Source organism: Daphnia magna, linkage group LG7, assembly GCF_020631705.1.
Source record: "Daphnia magna isolate NIES linkage group LG7, ASM2063170v1.1, whole genome shotgun sequence".
In the NCBI taxonomy this organism is placed as follows: domain Eukaryota; kingdom Metazoa; phylum Arthropoda; class Branchiopoda; order Diplostraca; family Daphniidae; genus Daphnia; species Daphnia magna.
In genome coordinates, this window is record NC_059188.1 from 9,800,187 (window position 1) to 9,819,721 (window position 19,535).

Below are 19,535 nucleotides of genomic sequence, written 5' to 3' on the forward strand. Positions count from 1 at the left end.
CTTCAGGCGGAAAACCAGGCAGGTGTATTCGGGGGACGGCCGCCAGGGAGAAACTCACGTATAAGTGTGGCGGTTACGGGATAGAAGCTTTTAGTCGTGCGCACCAACCGGTTGTCTTCACAAGGCCGCTAGCATTTCGTGCAAGAATTGAATGAAGTTTTAAACCGTTTCTTTTTCGTTCCTTTTTTTTGTTGTTGTTGTTATTATTGCTCACCCTCCGTTTTTCTTCCGGGTGTGACCAGTGCGGCTCGGTCTTATCTTAGTGGAACGTCCCGTTTCTCGCACGCTGTTGGATTTTAAGAATCTTCCGAGTCGGTTTGACAGGTAATTCACGTTAACTTTATATAAAGGCGGCCATTTCGAATTGAGGGCGTTTTGCTCAGGTTGACCTTTTATAGTGTTGTCCGTTTTTTCGCCCAACAACCACACACGAATGGCCTTCCCGGTCTGAATAGTTGAGGTGCCGTAGGCGATCGATTTTAAACGAATTGCCGAGCGTCGTAGTACAATCAACACTCCGAATAGTAAATATTTTTAGAAGATTCACGCTGAGTTGGGGACGTTGTTGAACGTAAAATATTTCGAGTTCTATCTGGCGTAGTTGCACGTCGTTTCCTACCCTTAGTAGCCTTTTGTTGGGATGTTCTTCTCCTGGTGCACCAATTTACTTGTTGGCTAATGTTTTATCCGCCCCAAGGTAAATCGTCTGTACCGCTAAGGTTATTTTCGTTTGACCGAGAGGCTGGATTGGGAATCTGATTTTCATGTAGATGGACACTGAGAAAAAGCGAACCGGTCCTAAACCGAAAAATTTGAATGAGGAAAAAGTTATTTGCGTGTCTCGTTGTTGATGAATTTGTCGGTTTTGTCCTTAGCTGATTAGAGGAGAAACCTTCTTCCTGTTTTGTCCGTCCTTTTATAGCGTGCGAGACGCAATAATATCGCTATTGGGGGCGCTTGTTACCAAAAAGGAGTTGAAAAAGATTGGCTGTTAAAATGAAAGGAATGTCTTTTCGCTTGACGTTGTTTTATCTACGCGCGGAATGGTCGGCAGCTTTTTGCGATCAATTGAACAATATGAAATGTTAAAGATGGAAGACACTTGTGCATATTTCTAGGTGGCTTGACATACTTTCGTGTCCATCTTTTCAATCTGCTGGTATTAGGTAAATAATTTTTCAAAAAAAAATAAAACAGAAAACGAGGCGCCCTTGTCGCCCGCGCAGTTTGAAAAAAGACACCGAACGCCCTTGAGTTCTGTGAAGGGCTTGATGATTTGCATATGGAATGAAGCCAGCCGTCTTTAATCCTTATTAGGCCGTTATGGCTCGTGAGTCAGTCCCAGAAGGCTACAGACGTCTATAAATCAGTCAGCTATGCAGTAAAAGTGATTTTTTTTTTCTTTTTTGCAAGATAAATTTGTGTTGTTGTCTTCTCTTCTTTTACCAAGGGATGTCGGCTAACAGTCAAACCACGATCCAAAAAAGGATCCGGACCGGATCGTTCAAGCGGTGTGGAATGCAGGTACGTAGGTTCATTAATTACAGGAACATGCCATTAGTTTTATTGGAAAAAAAAAAACAGAAAAACAAAAAGGGCCTTGACGTGTCGATTTTCTCTTTTTGTTCCTGTTGAAATAACATTCAAGGCAACCAATGACGTTGCCGTCGTCGGCGCCAAGGTGGCGGGCTGCGGGATTTATCGCAGCAGAGAAACATCGCCTTTAGTCGGAAACACACGGCTCCTGAATAGCAAAGATTCGTCAAGAACCGTTCTTCCGGATCACTCCACTCGGATAGCCACTGATTGCTCGTCGCCAATCGTCACTACGTCCTGCAGGTATGTGATTGGTTTATAGAAAAACAAATTCGATCGAAAACGAATATCGTGCATGTGAGAATCCCGTGGCCTTTTTTTTTTTTTTTTTGCAAAAAAAAGGATTGCTAAATGCCAGGTATGTGGAAAGTTGCATGATTTGAGTGTAGCACCATTTTGAGCAAAGCCAAACTAGAAAAGCACAAAGGGACGGATTTTTATGTGTGACATTGCTGGGACGAGAACCTCTTTAATCAAATTATTCTGGTAGAAAAAATGGTATGTGGTCGAGGCCAATTGAGAAACGAGTGTGTTGCGGAAAAACAAGTGGAGGAAAGCGCATGCATTAGTTTACCCGTGATGTTGTTAACCTCAATTCCTGCTTTGCCTTTCAGTGATATAAAATGATTAAGCGTATTTTTCTTTTCTATTTTATTTGATTGTTTACGGACACAGCCGAGATGGCGAGTGGAACGAGAGGCTGAATCCAGAGCGGAGAAACCGACCGGACGTCATTGAGCGACGCCCGTCCGTCATGAAAGCCGCATTACAACAACGACGCTCAGGTCCTACTAACCCCATTGCGGTCGGACTTGCCACAAAAACAAGCCGATCAACATCTTCGAAAATCCCTCGGCTCAATACTATCACTCAGCTTCGAGTCAACGCTAACGTCGGACGGTCGCCGGACTCTTCCGTCATGATGGATCCTAACGATTCGTCATTGGATTTGAGTCAAATCGGCCGTAACAGAAGCACTTCCAGTAGTCAAAGTAGTAACAGTAGTTTAATAGCAATCGGCAAACCGACGAGTCGACTTCTTCCGCCCGGAAGTATTGTGTCTGCTAAACTGGCAGCCAACCAAGTAGGTCGTCGTGTTGGACAACAAACCCCAAGTGCTCGTGCTATCACGACTTGCACTCCCGTTTCCGTCCAGAAACCGGCAGCCATCAAATCCAAATTGCCCGTGGCTACGTCGACCGTCAGTAGACGAGCAGATTGCCGTAGTACACGGTCGCTTCCGGAGGGGACAGTTCGAACAAAAGTGATCAGTGCTGCAACAACAGCAACAACAGCAACAACAGCAACAACAACAGAGAATACGACGAGTGCCAGTGTAGTAAGTAGTTACAGTATCAAAACGTCCAATCGTGTCATGGTCGTGGCGCCTCAACAGAATAACGGACGGATGAAAAATGTTTTGCGTCCCGTTGCGGCCACGAAATCGATGGCGGTGCGGATAGCTCATAAAACACCGTGCACAACAACGACAGCCGATCGTGGAAGCGTGTCGAGGAAGAAAGGCAACAACACAGCCGGAGGGCTGCTTCACAAGAAAGAGGATGAGGGTGGATTGGAATGTCGGTCGGTATCCGCTCCAGGCGGGGGTGAAATATGTAGGGGGTCTCAAGGTCGGCTGGAGGGTTCTTTGTCTGACCCAAGAATAACCCCAACACCACCAACAACACAACTACCTGACGAGCTAGACCACCTCCACCTGGAAAATGTAACCGACTCGTTGCTCAGTCAGACTGACAAGAGTGTGGCGACTAGTAGTGCAGGCCACAGTACAACCGGGTCGACTGGATTAAATTCAAATTTCTCCTTGGATCAGGAATTCGTTCATGGAACAGTTCAACAGCCTGTGATGCAGTGTCATAGTGAACCGATGGAGCGTCCCGCTTCCTCGCACGGAGCGTCACAAGAGTGGGCGGCGGTGAGCATTCCGGCGGCGGAAAGCAACGAAATGTTGGCGCGATTAGAGTGTGAACGGCGCAGTATTCGGGGATCTACTCGTTACCTAAACACACCTACCGTTGTGGCAGATGTTGAATTGATGGAGCTCCTGGAACGCGACATTCTCATAACCGACCAGCAGCCAACGCCCGATAAATTCGTTGAAAATCCACAACGTTCTCTCTCGCTACCAAAATCTTTCCTTGCCAACAAGTACGGACTAATCGGATTAAAAGCGGCCTTACCCAGGTAAACGAATAAAATTTACCAGTAAAAACTCATCTTTTTCGTTAGGTTCCCACGGATTCCCCGTTTATTTTTTTTTATTATTTTTTTTTGTTGAGCCGTTAGCTGGAACGCAATTCCGAAACTCTCATTAATGCCTTGTGGGAAATCCACCTAGAGGTTTTAATTTCGTCTGCATTTCGGAGAACAAAAAAAAAAAAAATGCTGGACAAAACTTTCCCCCAACCGAAGCGACCTTGGACCAGCAAACTTGACAGTTTTCAAAACAAAATGCAGAAAGTGAACGTTGTTTTAAAAACAAAAGCCAGTTATGTCGCTTTCACTGGGAAGGGCTAGTGTTCGAGTCCGATGGAATCCCGCCGTCTCCATGACGACGGCGAATGTCGATAAGATTTTTGTTCGCTTTTTTTTTTTTTCTTCTTTTTTATTAGTTTTAAAGTCTGAAGTTTTTTTTATCGTTCGTCAGTTGATTAGTAACATTTGTTCGGATTTCACCTGTGTGTCGGTTGTCGATCATTGGAAAAGGAACGGGGCGTGCCTGTGCATTAGTTTAGCCGAAATGCATTAAAAACGGAAAATGGTGGATTGACCGACAGTCTCTTTGCGGGGGAAGAAAAATTCGTAGGGGTTATCCAGTTGAGCAATGGATGCGATGACTGGCGAAAGTGTGGTTCGCAGACCGATTAAAAGCAGCGCTGGTCATAGCCGCCAACGCTGGAGTGTAGCCGATGCTCGGCAGGTGGCTCAAACGGATAGACAATCCATCTGTTTTAGCGGTGGATTCTTGTCTCTTTCGCCACGCAAATCGCCTTCAGTGTCCAGCCTCGTGCGTCAGCCGGACACATGGCGACATAGCTACGCTTGCGACAGTGATTTGACTGGACAAGTGAATAATTCGAACAAATTGGATTCTATCCGAGAAGAAGAGAATGATGTCGCCGCTCGCAGCGCCACTTTACGGGCCGACTCGTTTACAGCCTTGAGCCTGTCATTGTAAGCGCAAGTGTAACGTTTTACGTTTAACCCACTGTCGTCATCGCTACTTTTTTGTTGTGACGAAGCGTGTGTAAACATTTTTGATTGATCAAGGTCCTTTTGCCGCGTTTTCTCGAGGTTAAATGGATTAAACGAACCTGGCTTATTTTGAATTTTTTCTTTCCGTATAAAAAGACTCCGAACAAGGAGTTTTCGCATACAATAAACATCCTCAAAATGAGTCATATTTCCTTCCTGTTCATAGCCATGGGAATTTATATTCTTTTCGCTTTTCCCTAATTGAATTTTATTTATGTATGCTGTATATGTATTTTTTTTTTTTTCCTATTTTGTTATTTAGCGTCCGGTTTCCTTGGAGGAGAACCGAGGGGAACCGTGTCACGATTTCGCAAACGACCGCTTCTTCTTCCCACCATCATTGCGAGGTAAGCAAAAAAGAAACAACACGCATGACTATAATTCGACTTGCTTTTCTATCCATCTTCCCCGAGGCAAAGGAGGCTGTAGCTTACAATGTGGGACATCATAATTGCGTTAGATGATGGCTTTTTAATGACTTTGGGATGCTGAAATAGCGTGACACGCGTTTTAACTCCCCTCCGAAAAGTCGATCGGAGAGAGACTTAAATATCCCATTTATTAAGGAGTTGTTTTTTTTTTTTTTGTTGATTATAATTATTATTACTGGTATGTTGCGTTGATGCTGTAGACTTCAACAAATGTGGCGAATACAAGTTTACCGCCATCCGGGCCCAGCACTGCCTCAAACGTTGCGCTGACCGCTGCAGCTAGACGGCCTGCCGGAAGCGCGTCGATTACGCGGACGGCCCGCCGCTTCAAATCGACTTCGTCACCTGTTTTCATCGAAGATGGGGATGATCATGTTAATCGAAGTCATTCCGCCTGGGATCTTGCGAGGTATAAAACAAAATTTTTAAAATTTCATTTAGAGTTTTTCGATTTTGAAATGATTGAATAACAAACAAAAATAGCCGACCCTGGTCGCATCATGGCGATGTGTCGCTCAACGCATCCGAATTCATGGAGAAACTGAGCATAGCAAAAACCAATGAAGTACAGACGGAAATGAGAGAAACGACGACATCGCCGACATCCAACAGCTCAACGATGAGGAAATTTCGAAAAAGTTTTTCGCTTCGTTTATCTCGACGGCCATCGCAAGACGATACCAACATCGAGGTAAAAACGAAGCTCAGCTTATTTTTGAATGATCTGACCCTATTCGTACTGCGCAACCTTCAGGAGGATCAAGATGGCGATTGTTGCGAACAGACAAGTCCCATGTTTCGTTTTGGCCCGCTGGTCTGGCGTGCCAGTCGCGAGCGTAACAGCAAAAAGGGTGCAGCAAGCAAGGCTGCCCGCAACGCCAAATGCAATAGTGGCGATAGCGGCGTCCAGGTGAGACGCCATTTCCATATCATGACGGATTAACTAGTTTAGTATTTTTATCTATGATCTTTGTTGTCGACTGATACCATCGCGCGATTATCGCTTACTGTTGTGTGTCGGGGCGCTTAGAGTCGCATAATTTGATAAGCTAACTATTGGTTGGTCGATAATCTCGTGGCCATCTGGTCAAACATGTTTGAAAAATGGCAATTGCATTTGTTTCCTTTAAATTCCAATGGCAGATGGAGACGACGTCACAGCAGCATATGGATGAGAGCGAGTCGAATGTGCGACGCACTCAATCGGATTTGGGCGGCGAGGCGGTGATAGAGGCGGCGCTGCGATCATCGACGCAAACGTGGAATCAGGCATCCGCCATTCCGGAAACGGCGAAGAATCGCTCCCGTAAATTGACTCGCCATCTTGCTAAAGCTCACCTGAGACGGTCGGTTAGTCAACCGATGGTCGTTCCTCCTGGTGGCAGAGTCCGATTGGATGGTACCAGCGACGAAGATGCCGGTCTCTGTTTATCTGAAGACGATAATCTATCGGATTGCGGCAACAGCCCTCAGGTACTTCCGTTCATTCTAACGGAACGGGCTGTGTGTTATACATAGAAACATTCCTCATTTGTTGCTTTACAGGCGGAAAACGAAGCGGTCCGTTACACTGCGGCAGCGCAAGGTGTGTTGGCCATCGCGCTCTGGGATCACGATGCTGTAGAATCGGAAGAGTTGAGCTTGCAATCGGGCGATGTCGTTCACATCCTTGACTTGTCCGATCCTAACTGGTGGTGGGCAGCTCGAGATAAACAATATGGTTGGCTTCCGGCGTCCTACGTCCAACTGTGCGAGCAGCCCTTCCATCGCGAACAGGGGCTAGCGCAGGGACAGAAATTTGCCAAGGACATTGACCCCGGCCGGATTAGCCACTTTACAGCATTCCGTACGGGCTAATGTCATCAATGAATTAGTCACAGCCGAGCGTGACTACGTCAAGTTGCTCAGTGATTTGGTCGATGGTTATTTAAAGCCAATGAAATGCCGTCCGGATTTGTTCACTCTACAAAGAATCCAGTCCATTTTCGGCAATTTGGAGGCAGCTCTATGAATTTCAAAAGAATTTTCTTGTTGATTTGGAACATACGCTCAACTGGAACGCTCTAGAAGACAGCGTTGTCGGTGGATGCTTTTTGCAACACGTAATTTCTGATTATTTTTTTCTCCTCCATCTAAACCAGGACTGATAAATGAATCCCTATTAATACCAGATCCACAGATTTGAAATTTATGCAACTTACTGCAATAATCAGGACCGTGCGGCTGCAGAAATGCAACTCTTGTGTGACGATATGCGCTACCTCCGCTTTTTCGAAGCGTGTCGTCTTCTACGCCGGATGATTCGACTCCCCCTGGAAGCTTTTCTTCTTTCGCCAGTTCAAAAGATCTGCAAGTATCCTCTCCAATTGGCTGAATTGCTCAAACACACACCGGTATTCGTTTACAAAGGAATTCAAAGGCCCGATTAGTTTGATTGAATTTCGTTTTTTTTTTTCAACTAAAGGACGAGCATCCTGACCGACGCTTGGTGTCGTTAGCACTGGATTCTATGCGTTCTGTGGCCTACCTGGTCAACGAGAGTAAGCGACGTGCGGAAATGCAACAATATCTGGTTCATTGGCAGTCCGGGGTCGACCATTGGATGGTACAGCGGCGTTAACAAGTTTATTATACCATCAGCGTACCTAACATTAAAACATTAACCTGTTTTTCTTCTTCTTTAGGGAAGCGATATTACGACCTTCAACAGTCGAATGGTTCATCAGGGCGAACTCTTTAAGATATCGTCCAATGGTTGGACCAGAGAAGTGACAATGTTCCTCTTTGACAAGGAGCTGGTCATCTGCAAAAAAGAGCTGATTAAACGCAGTTCGCTTGTTTACAAAGATCGCTTGACCGTCGATGATATCGAGGTATTGGAACCGTTGGCTGCCGTCGACGTCCGCCCCCATTCGTTCCAACTCAGGTCGTTTCGCCGAGCAAAGTCTTACTTATTGGCTTGCCGTTCGGCCCAGGACAAAAATCAATGGGTATCGGCCATCCAACATCTCCAGCAACATCACGCCTCGGATTGGCCAATTTTTCCAGCACCGACCATGAATTTTGGTCGTCAGAAGATGTCCAATAAACGGAGTAAAGGTAAATCGAATAATGTCAAGCCAATCAAGTGAGGCCACTGCCCGTTCTCGTTTTTTTCTTTTTTTTTCTTTCTTGAATTGCCATAAAAAGTTATCAGAGAGGAAACCAACTCGGTTAAAACAAAGATAAATACAACTTTCCAGGTGGCTCATATAACTGTAAAACGAAAACGTCGTAGGTGGCCTGCGAGCTGATTAACTCGTTTATCTAACATATTCTTTTATCTCTTTTTTTTTGTCCTTTTTTTTCCAGTCAAACAAAATCCGGCTCTGATTTTAACACTGGAGGAGGCTCACCTGACCCTGGAAGGTCGTGACCTGTCTGCTAAAAGAAAATTCTAATATTATTCTATTTTGCCCATTTTAAATTCACATACAAATATAGACATTGTTTATAATCACACAATTATGTAAATGATCCATCCAAAAATTGTTATTTTTATCGGACAATCCTTTATTGATTTTTTTGGTCTTACCTTCAATCGTTTTCGAGATCGGCAAGTTGCAACTAGTCAACATTCGTTTGGATACTTAAAAATAAATAATTTTTCCCTCTCCTGTTTTTAATTATTTGTGATTTGACGTATTTTAATAGCATAAGGCATTACCCGACAAAAGAATGGGAATCGAATCTTGGCTGGTAGAATACCCCGTTGGTTTGGTTAACGGAGAAAATGATAAACCTGGAAATACTGTTCACGCGATAAAAGGTTTTCTGGTTTCCGTGCGATACGTGCAAGTTACGCAAAGAAACACATGGGTGAAACAATAAACGAAACAAATAGAAGGAAATGGCGGTCTCTGCCGTGACACTGGCGGCTCTGATTAGGAAAACAACGAGCGACCGCGTTTGGTCGCAGATCACGGACAAAACAAGAACACGCGATAAGAATGTTTCAAAATGAGACGTTTCAATTGTGATGCTCTCGTCGATATATTTTTGTCCAAAATCTATAATAGTGAGACACTTTTAGCTAGGATCTAGGCTGTTGCCAATAAGACAGTGATGACGGTTCAAAGATCGAACGATTTTCCTCAGTTTATCTGGATATTCTCTTTTTTTTTTTTAATTTTCACCGGTTGACAACTGAGACTAAAACTATTATACACAGTCGTCCAATGTCGTGATACAAAATGAAACGAAATTAAAAATTTCTCATTCATTTTCGCAACCGTTGCCAACTTTCTGAATTCCCCCCGTAGACCACCAGAAGGAAATATGTGGCCACGTCTATAGTAGCCAATACAACGGCTGATTGTGGTTGCCCATCTTTGATGGCAGTCACAGCCACCTTGAAATGGCCAGTTCCTACAGCATGGTCGTAGACTTCCGATTGGTTTATGGATGCGACAACCCATCCGACGTTAGAGATGCCTATCAACTGTTACTCTTCTTCATTATGCGTCAGCTGCTAAATAAAACCATGATTTTCATTCTCTTTTAGAAAGAATGTGGAATGAGGGAGAGAGGGAAATGTCTGTTGCCCACCTGTTAGGGTTCTAGTTTAGCAATCTTATCCGCGTGAAAATCAGAATTACGTGTTCCAAGGTGACGTTGCCTACCGTCATTGCTAGAGATCAGGACGTATATTTACTGGTGGTATGCGGTGGTTTATGTATTATTTTCTCTCTCATAAGTTGTGGTTTTTTTAGACAGTTTGGAATCCTTCCGTTCTTTCTTGTGGAACCACCGTTTTCCGATTCGTAACTGTTCCTTGTACCTGATGAATCTTTTCTAGGCAATAGATATACGGCAGAGACGGGTAGAGCAAGAAAGAAGTTTCGGTTACAGCTCACGTATACTAGCGCCACCGCCAAGCCCTAGCAACACAGAAACCTGACACGAACTTTGTCATTAATTTCAATAATGTTGCGCTTGAATTGACAACTAAAATGTCTTTCTCATCATATTCATCAGTGTTTCCCCTGAAAGAAAACAAGTTCGAAAGAAATTATTATTTTTATGACGCATACCAAGCACAAAAGTCGAAAGCTGGAATTATCTAGAACATTGTTGGGAGGCGGAGCTTCGAAGACGATTTTTTAGGTGGAAAAAAGAAAATTTGAATTAATTGTCAGTTAATGAATGAATTGTCTACTAAATGTAATTAGTTCTGGTAATATTTTTCTTTGACTTGGTGGTATTATACCAGTGATTCTTTTTCCCATTTTGTATATATATATTTTTACTTAGCAATCGGGAAATAAACCGATAGTTTATAATGTTGTAACCACTGTATGATGAAAGAAAAAGGAGAAAAACTCCCCCCTCCACCCTTGCCAAAATGGCGACCACCGGAAACCAGTGTAGCCCTCTGGTGGGCATTGTCAGCTGTTCCCCTTCCCTCCCCCCTCTTATTATCAGCCGCGCGCGCGTTTCTATCGTGCTGGAGTATATACCCTCCCTCACTGCCACCCTCTCTCCTCATCTGTCTCAATAGTCTGTAATACCCTCACCCACCCTACTTACCAGCCCTCTTTCTCTCTCTCTCTCTCTCCACCCGGCGTCTGGTTCGCAAACCGCCCAGCCCCACCCCCCACTGACTGTAGTCTCCCGTCTCTTTTTGACTCGCAGAGACGGTTATCGAGACGGTTGCAGTGTTGGCTCCTCTGTGCTCTCTCTCTCTCTTTCTCTTCTTCGTTCTGGCTGACACACACTGCAGCACACACACAAAAAAGCTGAGTTTGCATCCACATTTTCCAACAACAGTCTCCCCGGTTTGTTCTTCACTCGCTTAAAACTAGGCCAATTTTCTCGCCAGTTTTGCGACTTGTCGTCATTTACTTCAAATCAACGCCGATTCAACACATTTTGTCCATCTTTTCATCATGAGCTGGCAAGATTACGTCGACAAACAGCTTTTGGCTTCAGGTTTCGTCAACCACGCCGCGATCATCGGCACAGACGGTTCTTTGTGGGCCAAATCTGCAGCATTCAATGTAACTATTTGACAGTATTTTTATTTAAACTTTGAGCAATTTTTATGTATCCTGTGATGTGCATATTGTCTGAGTATGTCGTGTGTGCCGAATTGCCATTGAGGAGGGGCTGTGTCGTGCAGTGTTAACAAGAGACACGGCAGTCGCCATATATGGGCACGGTCTTGGCCAAATTTTCTTTCCTTTTTTTCTGTTCAGCTAGTCTACCTACTTGTCAGTGAGGGAATTGAAATTTCAATCGTCGGTTAGGACGATGAGTTTCAAAGGACATGAACAACATGACACGCCTTCCTCCCTTTGCACTTTAATGTGTCAGACTGCGTGCGTGAGTCAGTGTGTCGATCTCAGCAGTCTCTTGGGAACATCAGATATGTGTGGGTGGGGAAAAAAAGCATGCAATCTTAATCTGGAACTAATGATAACATTTTTTTGCTTTTCATCCTAAGGTATCTTGTAAAGTCTAATATTTATTCTCATTGGTTTCAGGTGACACCTTCTGAGCTGACCACATTTGCAAACAACTATTCGTCACCAGAATTTTTCCAAGCTAATGGTCTAACATTGGCAGGTATTCGGTTTATCTTCCTCTCAGGAACTGACAGAGTCTTGCGAGCCAAGAAGAACAAGAGTGGCCTCCACTGCATGAAAACCGAGAAGGGTAAGTAGAGGCCTGTGTCTGTTGCCTTGACAGTCTTTAACCCCTGACTTGCATGAATTAATACTTAATTGTACTTTTCAGCTATCGTGGTGTCTATCTATGAGGAGCCAACAACCCCCCAGCAAGCTGCCAATGTAGTTGAAAAGCTGGGAGAATACCTCATGGGCCATGGCTACTAGAAGAGCAGTGGAAAGGGCCAGCACACAAGGGAGCGGGGAAAAGGCCAGCCAGAAGTGAGAAAATCCGGACAAAATTTGGATGCTTCAGACCAATCAGGAGATCATTCAGCATCATCACCACTTTTTCAGCCTTGTTAAAATTAATTTCCACTCAGTTTATTGGATGGTTACAAGTCCAAGATGGATTCTTCTCTTTTCTCTTTAGTGTAATTTCTTTTATTTTTTTTTATTTTGTTATTGTAGAGACGAGAAACGTTTGCCCATTCCTTTGCGTCCCTTTCCTATTCGAAAAAGGAGGGAGTGGGTGTAAATTTTGTCTGGGGTCGATAATTTCTTCTGATTCGTTGAAAAACGCGAACAAGCCAAGAGTTGGGAAGTTTGAGAATGTTGGAGATCCCGAAATGGCAGTGTCGCTCCTTTTTGTGTTTCAGATCGTTTTCCACCCAGTCGTATTCAAAGCATGTTTTTTGTATTTTTTTTTTTCTTGTGTTAAACTAAACAAACTACTCTCCCAGCCCTCCGTCTTATTCTTTTTCTTCAATTGGAAATTTGATATTTATTTTCATTCTCTATCCTCTTTAATTTCCGGCACATAAGAGCTAAAACATATTAATGTACTCCTATTTTCTAGTCTGGTCTCCAGCCTCAAAGCCGTCTGAGAAGTTAAATTTTCCAACAAGTCGGAAGAAAAAATGAGGAAAATTAAAATTCCCCGTCTCTCCTAGCTCCTGTCCTTTTTTTTTTTTTTTTTTTTCTTTTTCAATATTTTTTTGTCACGAAAGAGAATTCGAGTGTTTGGCTTGATCTATAAATCTGGTTATACCTCTCGTCCAGCCCAACGAAGAACAAAAGATACGAAAAAAAATCAGTATGAAACGTCAGCTGTAAATTTTTGTTTTTTCAATCGCTGCGAGATGCATCCATTGGAAACTGAAATAGGATTTCCTTGAATTTGATGAATGATTTATTACCATTGGGGTATCTTTTTTTTGGTGTGCTCAATACAGGTTCCAGACAGAATGCGTAACGTGCATGTTAACTCTTTTATCAGAAGGGAAGAGGCTAGAAAAAGTAAAACAAACCCGTTTGTCTCGCCATCAATCTTTACATTTTCCAAGTTATTCAGATGTGTTTTTAGATGGGCGTCTGTGGTTACACAGATTCAATGTCTGCAAGTTTAGTTTGAAAAAGTAGCGAGTTCATATACCGCAACGTCAAGCATGTCCCACCATTCGACATTTGGAAATCTACAACGGCTTCCCCCCTCTAGCTTACATGTCACCTCCCAACTGTTTGTTTAGATCGTCAGCTCTTCCTGTTAGGGTTTACTGGTCCTATCCAGCTGGAAAGCAATTTCTAGCGCCCCCTCTTTCATCTACAGCTTCACGTGTCCGCCCAATTTCCCCATAGCTCTTCCTTTTTCTTTCTCTCATTTTTTTTTTCTCATTCCAGCCAGGATGAAAAATATTTTAACCGAGATTTTTTTTTATTATACTTACTCTTACTACTAATGGGTCTTTTCCGTACTTCTTATTTTCATAATCAAACTGTGCTCCTTTTTGCAATTAAAAAATAAGATTCGCGCGCGCGTGTTTGTGTGTGTGTATCAGTATCCAACTATTTTTTCCTTTGCTCTGCCAATTTGAGAAAAAAAAAATTCCCTCTTCTCCGGTGGCGGATTCTTCCTGTGGCAGAAGCCCACCGATTTTTTTTTTTCTTCCTTGCCCTCTTATTTTTTCATGTTTGTCTCGGTTTCCTGTGGCTGTAACAATAAAAAAAAATTCCACCATTTGCTGAAACATACGCGATTCCGGTTGTATTCTTTTCTGTGCGTGTGGCTGTTTATTTGTGTATACTACCATCTGTTGTGTGGCCAGAATGCGGTAGACGGGTGTGTGCCTGTGTCAAACTCGGGAGAACGATTTGCGCATAACCTCTATTTTTGGAGACTGTAAAAAGCTGGGGGAAAAGACGAAAAATAATATAGATCTATGTGTGGAAGTAGGTGAGCCACGGCGACAGAGCTGTTGAAGTTTCAGACCAACTGCCGTCAGCATAAACATCTGACGCGCTCCAAGTGCGTTCATGTTGTGTTACATTGAAAACGAGGACGTCGTCCCGGGCAACGACCGGCCAGGTTAGTCTCGTTAGCCAGGTATCTGCTTCCCGCACAGAGGCAAACAATCGAATACGGATGGGTCTGCGACAACTGGCCACCAACGTTGTTGATACCGCTAGAAGGCAGATTGTATTGAATACCAATGTGAAAGCAAAGTTGAACAAGATCCGAGGGAGCACGAAATTGAAAACTGCTATGAATAGCAGCCGAATTGAATTGTTTCATTTGAAATTCTTCGATTTCTTCTGGCTTTTAGGCGTCCTTCTTGGAGAGGATGAACGGCTTCGAGAACGGCGAGATCGTTTCGACGAGTCATCGCTTTTTGATCTCGACCTGGTATTTAGTGATCACGCATTAGATTGTTACGCGATAAACGCTGGGAAAGGAACTGTAGACACGAAAGCTATATTAGGCAAGCATATGTGGATGAATCATCATACCTCCGGGGGGTTCTCCGTAAAGAGTGGCTTGGACTTGGCGACCTCGACGATCGTGTTCGTTTTGATCGCGATGACCTATACGATTACAGCATAATTACATGGATAGTTGACTAATCGTTCATTTTGAGAAAGGTCATATGTCAAACTGGGCGTGCTCAACTTGTGAAAAATGCTTACTTTCTGGGCGATCTGGAACGAGACCTTGATCTGGATATTGAACGTCGCCTATCTTTTTCTTTATAACGTTCTCTTTCAATTCCCTGTCGACCAGAACGATCTGATTTCTCCGCACCGTGAGACGTGCGCCGTTCTCTATATTCATGTTCGCGACTATCGCCTGTTTCTTGAGAACGATCGCGCTTTGACTTGTTCCGTGGAAATAAAGAGACGATCGCGTGCAAGAAAAATGAAAAGAATTCATCAAAAACTTGTAGAGTGATGGACAGTTTGCGGCGCACGCTATGAAATCTTACCTTTCGCAGAAGATGTTCACGGTACTGTTGAACTTGTTCCGAGATGGACATTCCCGTAATCTGATTATGAATTCCGGCCTCAAGTTCATCCTGGTAACGAATGACTTTCAACTCCAGCTCTCGTAGTTTCCCGCGTTGGTCTTCGTTTCTATGGAGAAAAAAAAAAAAAGGGTGATTCACTGCCGAAAAACAAGTAATATAACGTGCATACCTAGAACCAGAACTGTGTCGAGTGGCCTCAGGTGAGGAATCCAGCGGCGCGCCGTCTAGATCTTCATCTGAAATAGCTCCTTTTTGTTTGGTGCTGGCGACGTCCGCAAAGATGTCCTCGTCATGCTTCGCTTTGCTTTTCTTTTTAGAAGATTCATTTGGCTCTGTCTCGGGATCTAGATTGTCCCACTTGCTAGTGGCAACCACTGGTGCCGGTGTTTCCCACTTCGATGACTTAGTCTCTCGTCTCCGGTCTCGTCTGACCACTGGCGAAGAAGAGCTCCTCATTGGGACCCCATCCAGTTCTTCTGACACTGGTTGATATTTAAAATTAATGGAACGGAAATTCAGCAATGTAATTATAAAATGATTTTACTTGGCACTCCATCAAAATCAGCATCATATTTGCTTGATTTGGTAACCGTAAATGTGCGAGCCGGAGAACTAGTTTGAAGTTTGACTGCACTTCTTAAGAGAGCCGCCCCGTCCAAGGGTACGCCTGCAAAGAGATTTTATTAGTTTGTACAATCAAGCTTTGGATGTTAACTATACCGTCCAAGTCTTCTGAATCACTAAGTGGAGCTCCATCGATCGCTTCTGCGTCTTCAAGAGGAATACCATCGACATCTTCAGCGTGGCCTGAAGACCGTTGGGATACATCTTGATCAGCCTTTGAAAATAAATTACGCGTTAAGAAACGATGTTGTTGAATCACTTGCGTGACCAGCTTACTGAGACAAGGCCAAGGAATACGTTTTGCAAATGAATAAGGAAATCAGCAGGATACAAGTTCCATTCTTCCCACGCACGAAAACAGAGCATAACACGCTGCCGAAAAGCTTCGGCTTTTAATCGGCTCTCAGTTGCCTCATACGCCTGATGCATATACTTGACTATTTCCACCATGTGTGACTGGAATCCCGAACGGAAATTGGAAGCATTGACCGCCTTAGCAGACGAATTGTAGAGAACATCCGAGACCAAAAAAAATCTTCCCAGCTAAAAGTACAATCAAATGAAATCGCTTCTCTGAAAACTTTAGTCAGACAAAATATTTTACCTTTTTGGGAATGGAAGTTTTGACACTATTCAGAGACTCAGTGATGAAATCGATGATTTCTTCGTAAGCTTCAGCATGCTCAATACAAAAAATCATGGCTTCTGCTACTTTTGTCTTCTCGGGGGTCAACTTTCGTAACATCAATTCTAAACGCTTCTTTTGACTAATCAACAGATTGAAATGAAAAGCATTATCGCGTTAGATGATAAAATGAATTTTTAGTTAATACGATTTGCTAAGTGAGCGCCGACGACTCTCGTCATCCTCCTCGTCGGAAGAAAAAAGCTCGTCAGGCATGCCTTCGGAAAATGGATTTATGGAAGGGGGTTTCCAGATGGACCCACCTGTTGGAATGAAAAACGGTACTAGCTGGATGATTAGAGCACTGAATAATCACATTGTAATTTTTCACCTTTGAACATGCGGAAGTCTTCCATAGACCATTTATTGCCAGCTTCGCCTTGTAAAATGGAAAACAATTTCCAACGATAGTAAATGTGAGCTGGACTCCGATTTTCGAATAGAAATCTGCGAGCGGGGCAAGAAAACACACAAATAATTTGTAGAGTAGTCACAAAAGTAAATGTTTTAAATACCTAAACTGCGGGTTGTCGATTTCTTTGTTCATCATCATGGCTTCAAGCATGGGACCCTCTCGAACAACAGACTCGATCATCCGATGAATTAAACACAACAAATTTCTGTGTACACCAGTTGCAGAGAACCAAGTACAACATACGAATGCACAAATGCCAAACGTACAGAAATAGGTAGTGATAAAAAAATGAAAATATTATGCTTAGCAATCGGCTTAAAAAAGTTTTTTACGATGTAAGTAAACGAAATATCTCAGAAGAGCAAGATTTTTTTTTTTTTTTTTGCAAGCATGGAAGTATTAGTAAAAATTTACAAAGTTTACAAAGAAGTTATAGGACTAGAAAAGACGTCTTGGAAGAGTTGAACGGAATATTTCATAATTCCTTTATGACAAAAATTCGATACTCCCTGAGGCCTGGCGGGAGCAGCGTAATGTTCACCACTACACCACACAGCTACGCAGCATCAAGGTATTATGAGGCTTGATCTTTGTTACATACCTGTCTGTAGGGATAACCACTTTGACAACAGCCCTGGATATAATCTGCGAGAGAAGCAGCAAACCCGGGTGAAACATCAACATATTTCCAAACACACAATAGTATGAGAGCTGTGAGACACGAACACGGTCATCACTAGCCAAACGAGTGCAACGCATGAAAACATATGTTGAGTTTCATCGCTTTCCGCCGAAGCACACTAATAAAAGAGATGAGACCTCCCAACGCAGCGACCACACACAAAGCATTCGCAGCTTTTTATCCGCCGACTATGAGTAAATGGGCTGGAGCGGGCGGATAAAAAGTCTCGATTCTTGTGTAAGTCATATTGCTGGGTTGAACGGAATAACTTAGCCCATCCCCCAATACCTTGTTGAAGTTCTCCAACGCCTCGCCATGTGTCGGATAGGGAGTTCCAGGTGGCGGGATCTGGTATGAGATAGAAAGTAATTAGCTACATAATTGATACGGAAAAGAGGCAGAGAGGAACAAGAAGCAAGAATGACAATGCAAAACACATGGTCGGTACCTGATCGATATCTTGTGGAGCAGGTATTGCGTTAAACGGCAAGCCGGTGGGAGGAGGAGGGAGTGTTTTCTCAAGTAACGCTGGTGGGATGTAAATGGGGCGAGACGGGATTGGCAAGGCTTTCCCCCATCCTAATTTCATTTCAAAAGACAAAATATCTTTTCCTGTGGAAAAAACCTATGTCATTACTTTTGTACAGCGTAACATGGAATAAATGATTACCGTTCAACTTCTTCATCGCTCTCTCTGCGTCTTTGCGGCACATGAAAGCTACGAAACCGCAATTGCGATTCCTTGCTTTTTCTTCCTCAGTTCGAGGCCACATAATTTTAACGCTTGCCAAAGGTCCGTATTTTCCGAAAATGTCCATCAGTTGCTGTTCCGTCATCTGACACGAGGATATATTTCAACTTTACTTAAGCTGTAGACCACAATAGAAAATTTTAAACTAACTTTTGGGTTTATATTTCCTAGGTAAATATTGGTTGTATTGGGATCTCCAACATCAAATGATCCTGTCTTTTCTTCTAGAAGAAAAGAGTTAGCTTAAACTAGCAGAGAAAATTACAAATAAAATACCTGGCAAAATCAGTCCATGGGCAAGAGAGCTTTTGCTGGTGCTTGGAGAATGTGCACTGACAGGCTCAAATCGACTTGGCTTTAAGTGTGCTTTTACTCTATGTCTTTCTTCCCTCTCTTCTTGGATCCTGTCAGAGCACCAAAGTATTATTAAGAATTGATAGCTATTTGGTGGATATTACACTTACACCCTTAACTCTTCCTTAAACATCTCAAGATTGCTTTTTTTTTTTTCCTTTTTCAGTAAACTTTTATCCTTCGATTCTTTTATGTCTTTAGTGTCATTTGGCTTGGGCCTTGTAGAAAATGATTCTGCTAAGCTTGCTAACTTTGATGTTGGTTTATACAGTTTGCCTTTGTCTTTTGCGTCTTCTTCTGGAAATTAAAACAATAACATTAACATAGCATCAATAATATGATGAATTGCAGAATAGTATTGCTTACTTCTTTGACCTGCATCATAGGTACCTGCTTTAACCCAAACTTTACTGACTTTGCTGGCATCTTCTTGGAATGTGGCTACAAATTCCTCAAATACCTAGATATGTGCATGTAATATAAAATCAGGCATAAATCGATCAGCAATTGTTTATCACCTCAGCAGCAGCCTCAATTTCTTCGCGCTTCTTGATTTCTTCTAGTTCTTTGCGGGATAATCCCCTTTTGGCCATTTTTAACACGACTTGCTAACTTGTTAAGATTGTTAAAAGAAGTTATTAACCTCAATTTCTCGTCATAGGAATGTTTAACAGCTTGATCAATCCATTCCAGTACCAGCACGGCTGTTTTACTCTTCTGGATTTTCAGCTCCCTCGCACAGCAGCGCCGAACAGCGATGCCACTTATCAAT

The 19,535-nt window shown here is 43.1% G+C and overlaps 3 protein-coding genes across 4 annotated transcripts; 2 read left to right on the plus strand and 1 right to left on the minus strand.

Annotated features, from left to right (window-relative positions):
- The first annotated feature begins 91 nt into the window (after window positions 1–91).
- LOC116927384 lies at window positions 92–8,956 on the plus strand. Its single transcript, XM_032934396.2, is given in 16 exon segments — window positions 92–324; window positions 1,451–1,524; window positions 1,649–1,839; window positions 2,272–3,801; window positions 5,135–5,219; window positions 5,504–5,712; window positions 5,787–5,994; window positions 6,058–6,213; window positions 6,447–6,776; window positions 6,849–7,106; window positions 7,108–7,305; window positions 7,307–7,405; window positions 7,475–7,696; window positions 7,768–7,908; window positions 7,988–8,402; window positions 8,655–8,956. Coding segments are annotated over 15 exon segments (4,203 nt in total). The 5' UTR covers window positions 92–324; window positions 1,451–1,452; the 3' UTR covers window positions 8,744–8,956.
- A 2,001-nt stretch (window positions 8,957–10,957) lies between these two features.
- LOC116927388 (profilin) lies at window positions 10,958–12,692 on the plus strand. The gene is made up of 3 exons (XM_032934402.2): window positions 10,958–11,341; window positions 11,828–11,999; window positions 12,081–12,692. The coding sequence occupies exons 1-3, from the start codon at window positions 11,231–11,233 to the stop codon at window positions 12,176–12,178; spliced, it is 381 nt and encodes a 126-aa protein (XP_032790293.1). The 5' UTR covers window positions 10,958–11,230; the 3' UTR covers window positions 12,179–12,692.
- A 241-nt stretch (window positions 12,693–12,933) lies between these two features.
- Window positions 12,934–19,525, minus strand: LOC116927385 (U2 snRNP-associated SURP motif-containing protein). Of its 2 annotated transcripts, none has more exons than XM_045175826.1 (21): window positions 19,282–19,525; window positions 19,130–19,223; window positions 18,874–19,060; window positions 18,686–18,813; window positions 18,560–18,630; window positions 18,329–18,494; window positions 18,107–18,270; window positions 17,947–18,006; window positions 17,578–17,621; window positions 17,077–17,181; window positions 16,893–17,008; window positions 16,710–16,824; window positions 16,481–16,643; window positions 16,153–16,419; window positions 15,973–16,090; window positions 15,797–15,919; window positions 15,422–15,734; window positions 15,211–15,358; window positions 14,915–15,102; window positions 14,738–14,812; window positions 12,934–14,630 (listed from the first exon to the last, which is right to left on the minus strand). In XM_045175826.1, the coding sequence occupies exons 1-21, from the start codon at window positions 19,354–19,356 to the stop codon at window positions 14,519–14,521; spliced, it is 2,832 nt and encodes a 943-aa protein (XP_045031761.1). In that variant the 5' UTR covers window positions 19,357–19,525; the 3' UTR covers window positions 12,934–14,518. The 2 variants fall into 2 exon arrangements, with proteins under 2 accessions (XP_045031761.1, XP_045031760.1); XM_045175825.1 differs by having other exon boundaries at window positions 18,560–18,633; window positions 19,282–19,524.
- Between the last annotated feature and the right edge of the window lie 10 nt (window positions 19,526–19,535).